The following is a 16,862-nucleotide window of genomic DNA, read 5'->3' on the forward strand; positions in this document are numbered from 1 at the left end:
AGAGAAACCCCCGAGAGTTCCCCCGCCCGGAGCGGGAACTCGTGCGGGAACGCGGCCTCGGGAGCCGCAACGCCGCTGCCAAACAAGCGGGGGAGGGGGGCCAACCGCCATCTTCCTCGAGCGCCCAAACCGACAAAGCGCGAGACAGCGACAGAGCTTCCCCGCCGCGGCCCGCCCACTCTCGCGAGCCCGCGAAGGCCTCTGGGAAAAGCGGGGGAGGGGAAAGCGAGAGAAGGAAGCCGGGTTGCAGGGCTGGAGGCGGGCCGAGGCGGCGAGCGGAGCCTCAGGAAGCAGAAGGGGCGGGGAAAGACGCGACTGACGCGAAATGCTGGCCAATGACGAGCGAGCTCGGGTGGACGGCCAGCCAATGGGCTGTGCGGCCTGGCGCGGGGGGCGGGCGCTGGGGCCGAGGGTAGCTTGAGCGCGGCGGCGGCGTTGTTCAGTCACAGCGAGAACATTCCAGAGGTGAGTCCGGTGGAGGGGCGGAAGCCCCAGGCCCGGTCCCCCGTTCTCCCTGCACCCTCGACCTCCGCGGGCCGCTGGCTGGCGGGGAAGGCTCCCCGACGCCCGCGGCTCACTGCGCCTTCTCTCCGCGCCAGGTCGCCAGGCCCCGGGCGCTGAAGGGTGTGGACCCCGGACGTCGCTGGGACAGCCCCTCCCCGCTGCTCGGCGGCGCCTGGCCCGGCCGCTGCTCGCTGCGCTGCCTCCGCCGCCTCCACCGCCGCTCCTCGGACTCGGGTTCGCGCGCGCCTCACTTCATCCCAGTCCCGGGCGAGCAGCGTTGGGTTTATGTCTTTATTTGACGAAAACGGTGAGTCGGCGGGGAGATGGCGGCCGCACAAGATGGCGGCGCGCCGCGTGACCCGCGCGCGCGCGCGCTTGTGTGTGGGAGCGCGCGTGTGTGGCGCAGTTTGGGCGGGCGGGCGGCGGGGCCGGGCGCCGCGTCCCCTCCTGTCCTCACACCGCCCCCCGCCCCCGCCTGTACCCCACCCCCACCTGTACCCCACCCCGGCCTCGCGGGAGCGCGCCGCGCGGGCCCGCCGCCGCCCGGGGCTGACTCAGGCCTAATTGCTGCATTCCTGAGTCATCGCCGCGGCGGGGCGGGGGCGGCCGGGCCGGCGGCCCTCGGCCGGTTTCGCTTCCCCCGCCGGGCGGCGCACATGGCGGGGCTGCCGCGGGCGCCGGAGAAGCTGGCGACGTTGCGCCTCCGCCGCTCCCGCCTCGCGGGGGCCTCCGGCTCATCCCTGACAGCCCTGGAGGGAACGACGGGCGCGGGGACGGGAGCGAAGGTTGCGGGTGCGTGTGCGTAGAGAGAAGGGACAGGGGGTCACGGTCGGGGCCGGGCGTCCGCGCACGCTCCGCGGCGTCCCGCGAGGCCGCGTTCCGTGGGTGTAGTTGGGGACGGGTGGCTCTGGAGTAAGCCCTGGCTGCCGAAGGCGCAACTTGACCGTGAAGAACAGTTGTACAGACTTTCGTCGTCGAGGGATGTATCACAAGTTTGTTGACAACGCGGACTGGGTTGGGGAGAGGAGACGCCTGTCTGTGTTCGTTCCTCGGCGGCCGTTAAAGCACGGCTCCTCGGCCGAAGCCGACCGTTGACGTGGTGACTGGTGGGATAAAAACCCAGAGCAGCTGAAGCGCCGTAGTTGGTTGTCGTTTTAGTCTGGTGGCTCCCAGAATCACATCTGCGTCCAAATGGAGGCCTTTTATGTTGCTGCAGGTGTCCCGTGTTACGTGAGTCTGAGAACTGGTTTTTGGGTAGCACAGATGCTTTTAACGTTGGAGCCTTAGGTGTGATTAAACGGAAAGGACAGGGAGGTGTCTTAATGCAGGGATCGCGTTAAACGTGGGGGATTTGTTTGTTCTTTCTTCTCTCTTTCAGAGCTGTTGCGCAGCCATTGGTACCTGTATTGGGGAAACATAGCATACAAGCAAGAAGCTTACAGCCTCAGTGGCGAAAAATTTTTCATGTCAGAGACCGAGAACTCTTGCAGTCGTTTATGTCATCCCTTCTTCTCCAGACAGAGGATACCAAAAAGTTGCAATCAAAGATCTCTTCATCTTATTGATAAAGCCACTAATAAGCCAAAATGTCTGTCAACGTCAACCGCAGCGTGTCAGACCAGTTCTATCGCTACAAGATGCCCCGTCTGATTGCCAAGGTAACGTTCATCTTCATTTTAGTAGCAAGTCCTAAGTTTTCTTCATAGATTATTGAAGATTGCTTCTCCCGGGGTAGACGCGCAAAATTAAACTTCTTACTTCCTTTAGGTTGAGGGCAAAGGAAATGGAATCAAGACAGTTATAGTCAACATGGTTGACGTAGCCAAAGCGCTTAATCGGCCTCCAACGTGTAAGTAATGCCTCTTGAAAGAAGTCTAAAGAGGCATTTTATTGACACAAACCTGATAATTTCTGGTCCGCAAAATCTTGCCTGAATTGTATGTTGGTTAACTTCTGGGTCGAGTGGAAATTTGGGCTTAAAACTCATTGATGTGTTAGTTGTTACTAGTATAAAAAACTATCTGGGCAACACATTTTTTGAACCTAGCAACTTAAAAATACAGAGTGATATTTGTATAAATGAGGGTGAGCAGCCAAAGATCAATTTAGTTAACTGTAATGAACAGATTTTCTTCCCCCAAATAGATCCCACCAAATATTTTGGTTGTGAACTGGGAGCACAGACCCAGTTTGATGTTAAGAATGACCGTTACATTGTCAATGGATCTCATGAGGCGAATAAGCTGCAAGACATGTTGGATGGATTCATTAAAAAATTTGTTCTTTGTCCTGAGTGTGAGAATCCTGAAACGGATCTGGTGAGTGCCTTTGAGGTTTTTGTCAGTAAAAGAAAAAACTGTATCTGTTTCTGTGATGTCAGCAAATTATGTTCCCGGGAAGGCAGAGCGAACATCACATTTTGCAGGTATTTCCATACTGATTTCATGTTAAAAAAAAGAAATTATTTTGATATTAGACTTGTGTTTTAGATGCCTCTTGATGGTTAGATCTTTTCATATTTTGTTCCTCACAGAATTTTCATCATATATTATGATTGACATAACTTATTTTTGCTTTTTTGGCAGCATGTCAATCCAAAGAAACAAACAATAGGTAATTCTTGTAAGGCCTGTGGCTATCGAGGCATGCTTGACACACATCATAAACTCTGCACATTCATTCTCAAAAACCCACCTGGTAAGTGCTTATGATAACTTCTAAAATCTTGGCATAAAGCACCTGATAGATGGAAACAATGGAAGTTTCTTTACTGCTGTAAAACTGGAGTGAGGTTGACCTTTGAATACCTGCACAAGTGAAAATTTGCCTATAACAATAGGGTCAGCCTTATACATCCAAGGTTCAACCAACCATGGATGGTGTGAAACTGTAGTGTGTATTTATTGAGGAAAAAAAAACTCCATGTAAATGGACCTGTGCGGTTTAAACCTGTGTTGTCCAAAGGTCAACTGTTTAAGAAATTTCTAGTCATTGTGCCATATTTCACTGAATTTTGAACTTTTTTGTTAAATGTACTGTTTTATGTATTGTTAAAGGTGAAGTACAGGCTGCCAATTAAACTGTACCACATTCTCGATTTTCAAGACGTTAGTATGTATGACATACTGTAAAGCAAATTGTAATGGGATCTTAGTAAAGGATCGACTTCTGGAAAACTTTTGTAAATGTGGGTCTTTGCTCATTAAGCTAAAGTGGTTTTAGAGCATGCAAGCAACACTCTGTGGCAGATGATCAAAACTCTGACACAATTTGAGCTTGCTATAGCAAGAAAGTCTAACCTATTCCGGTGTTCTCTTCTCCGTGAGACGAGCCGTTATATAGGCTTAAACAGTGTTCCAGCTGTTGACTAAAGTGCGGTTAAGAAATACCCTTATTTAAGTTCATGACGGATGGAAGGAGAGGGTCGTGAGTGCCACTTTAATTACCTGGTCTTCTGAGGTATTACCATTCAGTCTTAATTTTACCCAATAGTTAATACCACTGATAGGTAGGGACATTTCCATTCTCAGCTTGAGTTGCTTACCTGTGAAATATAGTGGATGAAATTGATTTGTGAATTCATTTAGAATTATAGGTAGCATTCTGTGTGTGGTTTTCTGAGGGGAGGGTTTCAAAGCAAAAGGGCAAGATTTTAAATGTTCACGATGGGCGATGAGGTGTAATATAAGTTACGGTACTAAACTTTATTTCCTTTTTGTCCCTGTAGAGAATAGTGACAGTGGTACAGGAAAGAAAGAGAAGGAAAAGAAAAATAGAAAGGGCAAAGACAAGGAAAATGGTTCCATGTCCAGCAGTGAGACACCACCACCACCACCACCACCCAGTGAAATCAGTCCTCCGCATGCTGTGGTCAGTGCAAGGTTGATGGGTGTGGTGGGCACTAAAATTGTGTACAGTGTGACCTTTGGTTGAGGTGAGCAGAAATGAACTGCTCTTCAGTGAACAATACATCAGTATATTGGGTTCCAGGTGCTATTCGTTGACTAAACTAATGTGAACACAAGTTTAGTGGGAAGTTGATGTTGTTGACTAGAAATCTGGGATTTCTTTTTATTACCTATAAGGTCGTTTTTTTTGGCCAAGCAGTTTTGTTTTTAAAAACAGGAAGAAGAGGAAGATGATGATTGGGGGGAGGATACAACAGAGGAAGCTCAAAGGCGAAGAATGGACGAAATCAGTGACCACGCGAAAGTTTTAACCCTCAGTGATGATTTGGAAAGGACTGTTGAAGAGCGTGTCAATATCCTGTTTGATTTTGTTAAGGTGAAATGCTTGCTTCAAGAACAGTTAAACATTTCGTGATCATACTAAATAAGCTTCTACCCATCCCTGAGCTTTGTTAGATATTACTTTAAGCTGGGTACTTGGCAGGTAGTTTGTTGTGTTTTTTCCATGCTTCCTTTTGAAATACTCAAATACAAGTCTCACCTTTACTTCTATTCCGAAATTTTTTTGAGGGTGGTTCCAGGCATTGTTTTCGGCAGGTGTGTATTATTTAGAAGTCCTAGAACCTTCTTGAATTAGGTAGGGGAAGAGTTCGTAAGAGCACGGACTGTGGTATCTCTAGAGCAAAATGTGCTTCCATCTCACTGAATTGCTTCCTTTTATTTGCAGAAAAAGAAAGAAGAGGGTGTTATTGACTCATCTGACAAAGAAATTGTAGCTGAAGCAGAAAGACTGGATGTAAAAGCCATGGGCCCTCTTGTTTTGACTGAAGTTCTTTTTAATGAGAAAATTAGAGAGCAAATTAAGAAATACAGGCGCCATTTCTTACGAGTAAGCGAATCATTCTAGATTCATAAGATTTTACAGCTGTGTGACCTTGGAAATACTGATTTAACCTCGTTTATTTGTACTGTCATCCTGAAAATGGAGATAATTGACCTACCTTAACAGGAATGGGAGTACCTGGAAATTGGTGCATGTAGTCCCTTATACGTAAAGTAAATTAGAGATCTTTAAGCATTGATCTCTCTGAATGACTGCTGTAGGGCCATGGCTTCAAAGAACAATTTCTAAGGCAGTAAGTTTAGAACATATATTAGAATTGTCAGCTTAAAACATCTAAGAAAGCTTGTTAATGCCGAGATATTTATTTGCAGTTTTGTCACAACAACAAAAAAGCTCAACGGTACCTTCTTCATGGCTTGGAGTGTGTGGTAGCAATGCATCAAGCTCAGCTCATCTCCAAGATTCCACATATCTTGAAGGAGATGTATGATGCAGACCTTTTGGAGGAAGAAGTCATCATTAGCTGGTCAGAAAAGGTGGGGAATATTTAAATGGCTCTTTAAGATTAGAAGTATTGGGGCTTTTTTGGAAGAAGTAGTTAACTACTAATACCTAGTCTGTACATGCTTGACTGGTATAACCTGTAGGGTGATTCTCATCATGGTAGCTTTCTAGTAAGGTTTCTAGAAAACCTTGTGCTGAATACATTTATTCTGCTGAGGGGTCAAGATTAGGATGTGGCCCAGTCCCCTCAAAGAGATGTATTTGGGCAATTATATAAATGACTCGCATTATTTTAAATTCCTTGAACTAAGAAAATTATACTGAACACTTTTTAGGCCTCTAAGAAATATGTCTCAAAAGAACTTGCCAAAGAGATTCGTGTCAAAGCGGAACCTTTTATAAAATGGTTGAAGGAAGCAGAGGAAGAATCTTCCGGTGGTGAAGATGATGATGAAGATGAGAACATTGAGGTAAACGCTGGGGAAATCGTTAAATACAGTGTTAGTGGTGGGTGTTTGAGAATTATAAAATGCCAGTATTGGGTAATACAGCCTCTTAATTTGGAAAGTAATCACATTAATAGAAAAGGTGCTGGAAATCTCTCCTGCCCCCAGGCATTGATTCCAAATAAACATTGTCTGAATTTCCAAAGGGAGAGTTTATTTAACGTAAGTATAGGGTTGATCGTTCATAAAAATAAGGTACTGTTAGGCTGCGGAGGGTTAACTTACTTTTTACATAACACACAAATTTTCATGAAGAATAATGGCTTTCTCTAGGTAGTTTTTGTCCTTTGTTGACCATTGACTTCTTAGTGGTTTTATTTTACAAGGGTTTACTGGGATAAAGGTTTACAATCAAAAATCTTCATTTTATCAGGTGGTGTATTCAAAGACTGCCAGTGTACCGAAAGTTGAAGCTGTGAAGTCTGACAACAAGGACGATGACATTGATATTGATGCCATTTAAAGGGGTGGGTGCAGCCCAGCTTAACAGTGTAATGCTGAGAATCTTTCTGCATCATCAGCCAGAAGTGCAACATGTATGTGCAAAAGCTAAAATGGCTTAACGTCATGCTACACTTTCTACTAAAAATGTATTGCTGTGAGTGGTCTGTATTTAAACCCAACAAGACATCTAGGGAGTCCATACGCATATCAGTGAGCAGATGTAGTTTGCTTATTTACAGCATGTTTCTTTTTGAAAATTTAGTGGTGGACACATTTGGGTCACATTTATACAGTTATAAAAATAAAGATTTGATTTTGGTCGTTCTTCAGATTTTTGGCTCTGAATGACTTAAGTAAGCTGAAATAATTGGCTCCTTTAAAAAATGTTGCACCATCATCTAATCTGATAGGATTATTGGAGCCTGTTAGTACTTTTAAGTCTTATTTCTAGTCCCTCAGATTGGCATCTGGTAATGTACATTCTTCCCATGCCAAGGTGGACTGATAATCAAATGACAGTGCAACACCTTTAACTTACTGAGATGTTAAAATGACCTGGGTGTCCTCTAAATAATTTTAAGAACAGGTTTTGAAACTTGAATTGTGTATTTTTTTTTCATTTTTTCTATGCTTGCCCCAAATTGTAGTCTTTGAAGTCATGTGCATTGCACGTTGGATGAGCCAGGGGAATTACTACATTAACATAAACATTTTATTATGTGTATGTAGCTCTTGCTTTATATTGAGAGAAAACTGAAACTTTGGGGAGTGATAAGTAAGCTCTACCATTTTATTTGGGGGAAGCAGGAAAAGGTACACTTAATCTCTAGCAAAAACTGAGCAAAATTTTTCAATGAATTTTACTCTTGATTCAAATTACAATTTCAAAATATTTAGACATAGTGTATCTTTTGTTCAGTGTGGATTTTTCCCCTGATAAACTGGTTCTTTGATGACTTCTGCATTTGGATACATAGCTTATACTTTATTGGTTTTTGTTGCTATCTTGCCAAAACAAGTGTTAACTGTATCTCAGATTCCCCCCACCCCCCAAAATGTCTTATTTTTAAAAACAAAGCATACTTCTAAGAGCCTATATTTTGGTGTAAGACTTGGGGTGTTTTTTATTTTCACAATGAATAGTGTGAGATACCCAGGAAGTCTGTGACGATGGCAACTGAAAGCAGGTGACTAGGGCCTGACCCAGCCCATCCTGGGCTTTAGGTTTGGAAATAACTTCTTGTGATTTGCTTGCCCAATTTGCTGATGTAAACTCACTTGATAGAAGGGCTTATGACTACATCTGAGAAATCATCTTGAGGATGCAAATTTACACAAAAAGTACACTGGGAATCAAAATGCGTGGAGAGCACTGGCTTATATCATTCACCTCTTTGTTTGTGATCCATCTCACAGATTACAATGAGACCTTAACAAATGTATGTAAGTTTTTTTCACATTGAAATTATATGAACATTTGGTATAATAAAACCTTGTTAGCTTGGTATTTTAAGAAATTAAACCCTGGCAGTCTTACTGGAGAGGTACAAATTGGTCTCCAGCTGCCTTTCTTGATAGATTTTGGTGAGGTTGAAGGAGAGCCATATACCTACCTGGAGGGGAATGTGCTTTGTCGCACCAAAGAGAAGAGGTTTTTGCAAATTCATGTCTCACCTAGGTTTTAAATTTCTGCCATTATCTGGAATTGTTCTGGGGGGATCAAGTTGCATTCAGCATACCCATTATCAAGCTAATGAGGTTCTGTTATAGAGGGTTCTTTTCCCCTTTTTCTTCCTCCCCCACCCCCTTAAATCTGAAGGAAAACTTACAAGGCTTCTAAACACTAAAGAGAAAATTTTGGCTTAGACCACTCTTCAGTCTAGTGCCAAACTTTCAGTGGAATTCACATCCACAGAGTAAGGAGTTTATTCATAGCAGCTATCCTAATAGAGTGATCTTTCACTTTGCTGTATTCAACTGTCTTAAAACTTCCTGTTTGAAACAGCTATGTTACGTGATTAAAACAACGTTAAAATCATTTTTTGTCTTTGCTTTAATATTAACCTAAATTTTCGTTTTTAAAATTGAAGCATTGAAATCTCCCCTTTTTTGTAGCTGTTGCTTCAGATTTGTGTTGGATGTTTCCTTCTGCAGTTGCCCCCTACTCAAAAACAGATGTTGCTCATTACAGTGGCTTTCCTTAGATCTCGTGTTCTTATTCTGTAACTCAAGTTGATTACAAACCAAAAAGGTCTGCTTTCATCTGGTTTCTTAAAATCTTGCCTGGGTGTTGATGAGGGACTTGAGGTGGGTCTGGTATATAGTTAAATAACTGGCTATAGCATTTAGCCTTAGTTAAGAAAGGAATGTTTCTAAAGTTATGAGGTTAATGAACTTGAAAGGTACTATTTGGGCTCCTAAAGGTTTGAGAGAGAATGGGTGTTCATCTAATGAATTGCTACAGCTTCACAGGCCAGTATTAAGAGTAACCCTAAAATGCAAAAATTTTGCCCAACCCCTGTATTGTCAGTTTTGATGGTTTTTCAGATTCCAGCCTATCTGACCACTCCAAAGCTTCAAAGCGCTCTCGGTACCAGGAACAGTAGTGCACTTGAATCTCTGCCCTCTCCAACTATCATGTGGTTTGTGTCCTGTCTTTCCTGAATGGACAGTCATGTTTATATCTTCTCTGTCCCCAGTACTCTGTATAGATCTTTCTCCTCCAAGAATGACACTCCATAAGACTTGCCAAAGTTGTTGTGTCTGACCTGTGCACAGTCTCCAGAATTTGTCCCTTTGAGCCTTTGTAGGAGGTTGGGAGCTCAGGCATTGTGGCCACCTGCCTCAGGGTTCTATATTCCAGCCCTAGCCCAACAAAGGTCTTCAGAAAGATTGCTAGTTCTTCACAGCCAGAAAATTGAACCATTCCTATGTACTAGCATATGGAAATAACACGGAGAGGTTCTTTCCTCAGAACCCAAACCAGGACTCGTACATTGTTCTCAATGACTAGTATTCGGTTATGCGTTCTGAGTTTATGGGGCATATTCACCTGGGCTCTGGAGTCATCTAGGTTTTGGCAGGCCCTCTGTAAAACTAGAAGCCCATCTTTCTGTGTTTAATGGGGATGGTAATGCCTGTGTACAGCAATTAGAATACAGCAAGCAGGAGAGGTAATGCCTGAGTGGGGCAGCTAGGGAAAACTGCCCTGTGTGGAAGAGAGACAAAAGGGAAGAAGAGCTCATGCCGGTACCTGCAGACATTCAGAACGGGTTACAGCAGATTGAGAGCAGTGGGTAGTTGAAAGCGCTGTTATTTTTGGCTGGAGCAGTTTCAGGGTGTTACAGTTTTTGCCTCAAGCAGCCCTTAATGTGCAGTGATGTTCAGACCAGTCTAGAGCAGAGGCTGAGGGCAGGCCATGGCCCCACCTGGGGCCCAGAACATAATGTAAATAGCAGCATGAACCAGAAGCCAGCCCAGCCTGAGATAAGGATTGACCAGTGCAGGGCCAGTGTATGAGGCTGGGTTGAGTCTGGTCCCAGTGGTCCTGTAACATCCAGGGAAGGAATCCTTTCAAAGTACCCAGTGAGGTCGGTGACATAAACATTAGGTAACATGTACTTCACAAGGAAGGAACAAGTCCTGAGGAGGAGGAGACTGGCTGAAGGTTCCACAGCACACCCGCATACAGCCCAGACCCCATGGCTTTTGCTGTGTAAGCTTCCACCTTGTCCCACCCTACAGTTCTCAGGTCCTGTAAACTGGGAAGCACCTAGGGCAAGGATAAGGAGTAACTTTTTGGTCCTTAGGGTGGTTGTTGGAGGGAGGGCCAGGTAGCAGCTCTCAGGGTCCAGGCTTGACTTGGGTGAAGCTCCAGACAGAATCTGAGGCAGGGTGCCAACCTCATGCACCGCATCTGTACCCCTGGCCCGCATCTCTCGCTTGCTTCAGCCTTGCCCCACCTTAAAGGAGCTCGCAGACCAAAGCAGACACAGGACAGAGGGGTGGAACTTCAGAGGAGGGAGGAAACAATTGGGGACTTTGAGGAATGTCTTAAGAGGTAGCATTTCAAAGGAGAAGCAGGAATTTACCCCGGAGGAAGAAGTAGGGGAGCATGTCTGGAAAGTAGAAGCTACTCCCTTTAGTTGAGTGTAGTGTGTGGGATGAGGCTGGAGGAGGTGGCAGTACTTACCTACAAACTGAACCCTGGAGAACCGAGTCTTCACAAGCTGCAGGAATGGAATTATATTTGTATCCTGCTGCCAGGAATGCTGAGCCACTGTGGGAATCGAGGAGGGCTATTAATCCCATGGCTGACAAAGCCAGCAGCTGCCATGAGGGTGGACTGGTCAGACAAGGATGCACTTTGGCCTGGGAATGTCAGGGTCCCCTGGCTGTCCTGAGGGCACAATGTCAGATTGGAAGGATTAACAAGCCCAAATCCCTCCCACAGGCAGCAGAATCTGAGCACCCAGGAGTGCTGGAACCTTCCCTGCAGACCAAGATCTCCCGTCTGGGGTTAGGGTAGCACCCTGGAGGGGATTCCAGGAGGTTCAGGGCCTGAGTGAACGCAGGGTTTTTCTGTTATGACTTCCAAGCTAGGAACAGCCCCTCTGTAGTTGCAGGGTTGGATTCCTCAAAGAGCAAAGAAAAGCATTCTCAAATGTGATCACAGGTCTTATGTGATAAAGTTCTTTTGGTGACAAATAACTCATGGAGTCAGTTGGGAATGGTTTCCCAAGGATTCACATTATGATGGAATCATTGGGAGCCCCAGTGCACAAACCTGGCCTTGCAAGGACCCAAGAGACACCAGCAGGTCCAGCCTTGTGGACACGGATTGTACCAACTAGGACTCCAGGTCCCTGGGCAAGAAAGAACATTCCTCCAGGGCGCTTGCCCACATGTCTACTTCTCTCTGGGTTTCTCTAGTTCTCCGTCCACTACTCGTGAACTTTCTGGCCCTGTAAAGCTACACGGAACCTCCTCATGACTTGGGTGTTCTCATGGCACCCTGTGACCATCAAGCTTCTGTTCCTGCTGGTTAATGCTCAGTTCTCCAGACTTCCTAGTTGAGATTCCTAAGAAGGCATGTCTGATAGACTCACACTGGTCTTGCAGCATTTCTATCAGGTTGATTTTTTTTCACTTCCAGCACCATGAGCTCCAGTGGCAGCTCCAGTCAAATGTGGCCAAAGGTGGGAGAGGGGCGCAGGGGGTGCGGAGTGTTACAAGGGATTTGAAACATGGCTGCCAAAGGCTACCTCCCAATAGGGATTTGTGATTGGAGCAAGGGAAAGTGACGCTTGGAAACATCCAGGACAGGGTGTTTTCACTGGAACCTATTTTCTGTGTAAAGGACATCTGCGCAGCAGCCTCCTTGTATAACCAGGCAGTCAAACAGCAAGTGGAGTCTGCTCTACTGTGAGCGCCCAGCACTTCAGTTACCCTGTGTGGGAGGCAAGAGGACAGGACGTGGGCCCTGCTGAAGAGATCTTAGGGTCTAACAGGGGAGGCACAGTTTGCCTTCAGGAAGCTACTGGGGGTTACCTGATAAAGAGGTGGCCTTGCACGGTTGTGGTTAGAATATGTGTGAAAGGTTGTTAGTGAAGGTTTCCTGGGAGGATGCAGAGTGGACGAGTTCCTGAGTTAAATAGTATCCTCTGGGCCACAGGGAGACCCAACTGGTGGAGCCAGATGCAGACTCAAGAGGAGCATTTCGTGTGAAAGAAAAATCAGACTGTGGTTAGCAGGCTATAGATGACACAAGGGACATCAAGGAACTAAGGATGTGGAGAAAGTCAAGAAGATGATGTCTGAACAAAATGTAAATGTCAATAAAGAGAAAACCTAAAAAAACAAAAATTATGGAGTTGAAAAGTACAATAACTGAAATGAAAAATTCACTAAAGGGATTCAAAGGCAGCCTTTGAGCACACAGAAGAATCGTTGAACTTAAAGATAGGACAAGGGAAGAACAAGAAAAACAGATTGAAGAAAAATGAACAGAACCTGAGTGACCTGTGGAACACCATGAAGAGGAACAACATATACATTGTGGGAGTCTCAGAAGGAGAGAGAGAGGGAGAGAAAAGGGCAGGGAGAATATTTGGAGAAATAATGGCTGAAAATGTCCCAAAGTAAATGAATGAAGCTCCATGAACATCCAAGAGGCTTCAAGCTCCAAGTAAAATAAACACAAAGATCCACCAGACACATAGTCAAACTTCCGAAAGGTAAAGAGAACTTGAAATCATCAAGAGAAGCAACTCATAACATACAGTGCCCCGATAGCATAGCAGGTTTCTCATCAGAAACCTTGGAGGTCCTGCAAGAAATGTTCAAGGGACTCCTGCAGGGTGAAATGAACACTAGACAATAACTCAAAGCCATAAGAAAAAATAAAGATCTCAATAAAGGTAAATACATGGAAAATTATAAAAGCTAATATTATTGTAACAGTGGTTTGTAACTCAGTTTTCTACGTGATTTAAGAGAGTAATACATTAAAAACAATCTAAGAGCTAGTATTATAGTTTTTGTGTTATCTTTTGGGGCACTGCGCTGTATAAAGATGTAATTCTGTGATATCAACAGATACGGGTAGGGATAGAGCTGTAAAGGAGCTTATGTTAGTGGAGAGTGTATAAATTCAAATCAGAGTGTTATAACTTTAGGATGTTAAATGTAGTGCCCATGATGACTACAAAGAAAACAGCTCTAGAATATATACAAAAGGAAATGAGGACTTCCCTGGCATTCCAGTGGTTAAGACTCCATGCTTCCAACGCAGGGGGTACTGGTTTGATCCCTGGTCGGGAAACTAGGATCCCACATGCCATACCATGCGGCCAAAAAATAAATTAAAAAAAAAATGGAAATGAGAAAAGAACGAAAGCATTTAACCTCAAAAAAAAATCCACTAAATGGGAAAGACAACAGTAATGCAGGAAATGAAAGACAAAAAGCTGAGGCATACAGAAAGAAACAGCACAACGACAAGTCCCTACTTGCCAGTAATATTTTAAATGTAAATGGATTAAACTGCCCAATCAAAAGACAGAAATTGGCAGAATGGATAAAAACACATGACCCAACAACAAGCTGTCTACAGGAGACTCACTTGAGATTCAAACACAAATAGATTGAAAGTGAAAGGATGGAAAAAGATACTCCATGCAAATAGTAACCAGTAGAGATAGGGGTGGCTATACTAATATCAGACAAAATAGAGTTTAACTCAAAAGAGTTTACAAGAGACAAAGACAATATGTTAATAAAAGTTTAAATGCATCAAGAAGATAACAATTATAAATATTTACATACCTAATAACAGACCAGCAAAATATATGAAGGAAGACCTGGCAGAATTGAAAGGAGAAATAGATGGTTCTACTGTAGTAGTTGGAGATTTTAATACCCCACTGTCAATAATGGATAAAACAACCCAGACGGAAGGTAAGTAAGGAAATCGAGGACTTAATACAATAAACCAACGAGGTATAACAAATATACATAACACCCTGCCCAGCAACAGCTATACACATTTTTCTCAAGTGCACACGGAACATTTTCCCCAATAAACCATATGTTAGGACACAAATGAAGACTTACTATATTTTAAAAGGTATCATAACAGGGCTTCCCTGGTGGCACAGTGGTTGAGAGTCCGCCTGCTGATGCAGGGGACATGGGTTCGTGCCCCGGTCCGGGAAGATCCCACATGCCGCGGAGCGACTGGGCCCATGAGCCATGGCTGCTGAGCCTGCGCGTCCGGAGCCTGTGCTCCGCAACGGGAGAGGCCACAACAGTGAGAGGCCCGGAAACCGCAAAAAAAAAAGATAATCATACAAAGTATCTTCTCTGACCACAATGGAATGAAGTTAGAAATCAACAACAGAAGTAAAATTAGGAGGCAAAACTTGTAGAAATTAAGCAAAATGCTCTTACACAATTGATGGATCAAAGAAGAAATCAAGGGAAGTTAGAAAATGCTTAGAGATGAATAATAATTTTAAAAAACAGGAATTTCCTGGTGGTCTAATGGTTAGGGTTCTGCGCTTTCACTGCAGGGGGGCATGGGTTCAGTCCCTAGTCGGGGAGCTAAGATCCTGCATGCCACATGGCGTGGCCAAAATAAATAAACCACACACATCATACCAGAACTTAAGAGACACAGTAAAAGCAATGCTAAGAAGGAAATTTATAGCTATACGTGTATATGTTAAAAAAAAATTTAAGGGACTATAAAAAGAACAAACTAAAAGCTAGTGGAAGGGAGGAAATAACAAAGACTAGAGCAAAGATAAACAAAATAGAGAATAGGAAAATAGAAAAAATAAATGAAGCCAAAAGTTGGTTCTTTGAAAAGATCAACAAAACTGACAGACTTTTAGCTGGATGGAATAAGAAGAAAAAAAAGTCTCAAATTACTAAAGTCAGAAATGAAAATGGGGAGATTACTATTGAGTCCATAGAAATAAAAAGGGTCATACGTGCAGTATGCACAACTGTACACCAACAAATTGGATAACCTAGACGAAGTGGACATTCCTAGAAACACAAACCCTGCCAAGACTATCACCAAGAAATAAAAGCTGGTATGACTAGTAAGGAGATTGAACCAGAAATACAAAATGTCCAGACAATAGAAGCCACAGACCTGATGGCTTTACTGGTTAACTACCAAATATTTAAATAAGAATACAATCCTCAAACTTTTCCAAAAATATTGAAGAGGGAACACTACCTAACTCATTCTATGAGGCCACCATAACCCTGATACCAAAGGCAGACAAAGACACTACAAGAAAACTATCCCTTATGTACATTGAAGCAGAAGTCCCCAATAAAGTACTAACAAACTAAGTTAGAAACATATTGAAAGGATTATACATCAGGCCTACGTGAGATTTCTTCCTGGAATGAAATGATGCATCAACACAAAAATTGGTCAGTGTAATATACGATATTAACAGAATGCAGGGAAAATCTACATGATACATCTTGACTAATGCAGAAAAAGCATTTGACAAAATTTAACACTTTCATGATAAAAACATGCAAACAACTTGGAATGGAAGGAAACTACCTCAACATAATAAAAGCTGTAAATGAAAAGCTCACAGGGAACATCATACTCAATGGTGAAAGACGGAAAGGTTTTCCTCAAAGATCATGAAGAAGGCAAGGAAGTCTGCTTTCAACACTTCTATTCATCATAATACTGGAAGTTCTAGCCAGAGCATTTAGGTAAGAAAAAGAAAAGTATCCAAATAAGAAAGGAAGAAGTAAAACTATCTCTGTGCAGATGATCTGATCTTACATGTAGAAAACCGTAAGAATTCCACAGAAAAAAAACAAAAAACTAAAACAAACCAAAAGGGCTTCCCTGGTGGCACAGTGGTTAAGAATCTGCCTGCCAATGCAGGGGACATGGGGTCAAGCCCTGGTTGAGGAAGATCCCACATGCTGTGGAGCAACTAAGCCCGTGTGCCACAACTACTGAGCCTGTGCTCTAGAGCCCGTGAACCACAACTACTGAGCCCATATGCCACAACTACTGAAGCCCACACACCTAGAGCCCATGCTCTGCAACTGCAACAAGACACTGAAATGAGAAGCCTGCGCACTGCGATGAAGAGTAGCCCCTGCTCGCCTCAGCTAGAGAAAGCCCGCAAACAGCAACAAAGACCCAACACAGCCAAAAATAAATAATTTTTTAACAAAACAAAAAAACTATTAGAACTAATAAATGAATTCAGCAAAGTAGCAGACTACAAAGGCAAAGCACAAAAATCTGTTGCATTTCTATGCACTAACAATGAACAATCCGAAAAGGAAATAAAGAACAATTCCATTTACAGTATCATCAAAAAAAACAAACAAACTTAGGAATTAACTTAACCAAAGAGATGAAAGACTTGTACAATGAAAACTACAAAGCATTGCTGAAAGTAATTAAAGAATACACGAATAAATGGAAACACATCCCACGTTCATGGATTGGAAGACTGAATGTTGTTAAAATGTCAGTACTTGGGCTTCCCTGGTGGTGCAGCGGTTGAGAGTCCACCTGCCGATACAGGGGACATGGGTTCGTGCCCTGGTCCAGGAAGATCCCACATGCCGTGGAGCGGCTGGGCCCGTGAG

General features: G+C 43.9%; 1 protein-coding gene and 1 non-coding gene across 2 annotated transcripts; both read left to right on the plus strand.

Annotated features, from left to right (window-relative positions):
* The first annotated feature begins 200 nt into the window (after positions 1-200).
* Positions 201-8,746, plus strand: EIF5 (eukaryotic translation initiation factor 5). The gene is made up of 12 exons (XM_027120664.1): positions 201-465; positions 600-811; positions 1,883-2,162; positions 2,272-2,353; positions 2,650-2,822; positions 3,090-3,201; positions 4,232-4,374; positions 4,630-4,788; positions 5,140-5,301; positions 5,628-5,792; positions 6,096-6,230; positions 6,640-8,746. Exons 3-12 carry the CDS (start codon positions 2,091-2,093, stop codon positions 6,727-6,729), a joined length of 1,293 nt encoding a protein of 430 aa, XP_026976465.1. The 5' UTR covers positions 201-465; positions 600-811; positions 1,883-2,090; the 3' UTR covers positions 6,730-8,746.
* On the plus strand, positions 3,734-3,857 carry LOC113627843 (small nucleolar RNA SNORA28). The gene has a single exon (XR_003435759.1). It is a non-coding gene; the product is annotated as a small nucleolar RNA SNORA28 (small nucleolar RNA).
* Positions 8,747-16,862: the final 8,116 nt, after the last annotated feature.

Source organism: Aethalodelphis obliquidens, unplaced genomic scaffold (genome assembly GCF_003676395.1).
Source record: "Aethalodelphis obliquidens isolate GAN/ISIS:26980383/991018 unplaced genomic scaffold, ASM367639v1 scaffold21, whole genome shotgun sequence".
Classification (NCBI taxonomy): domain Eukaryota; kingdom Metazoa; phylum Chordata; class Mammalia; order Artiodactyla; family Delphinidae; genus Aethalodelphis; species Aethalodelphis obliquidens.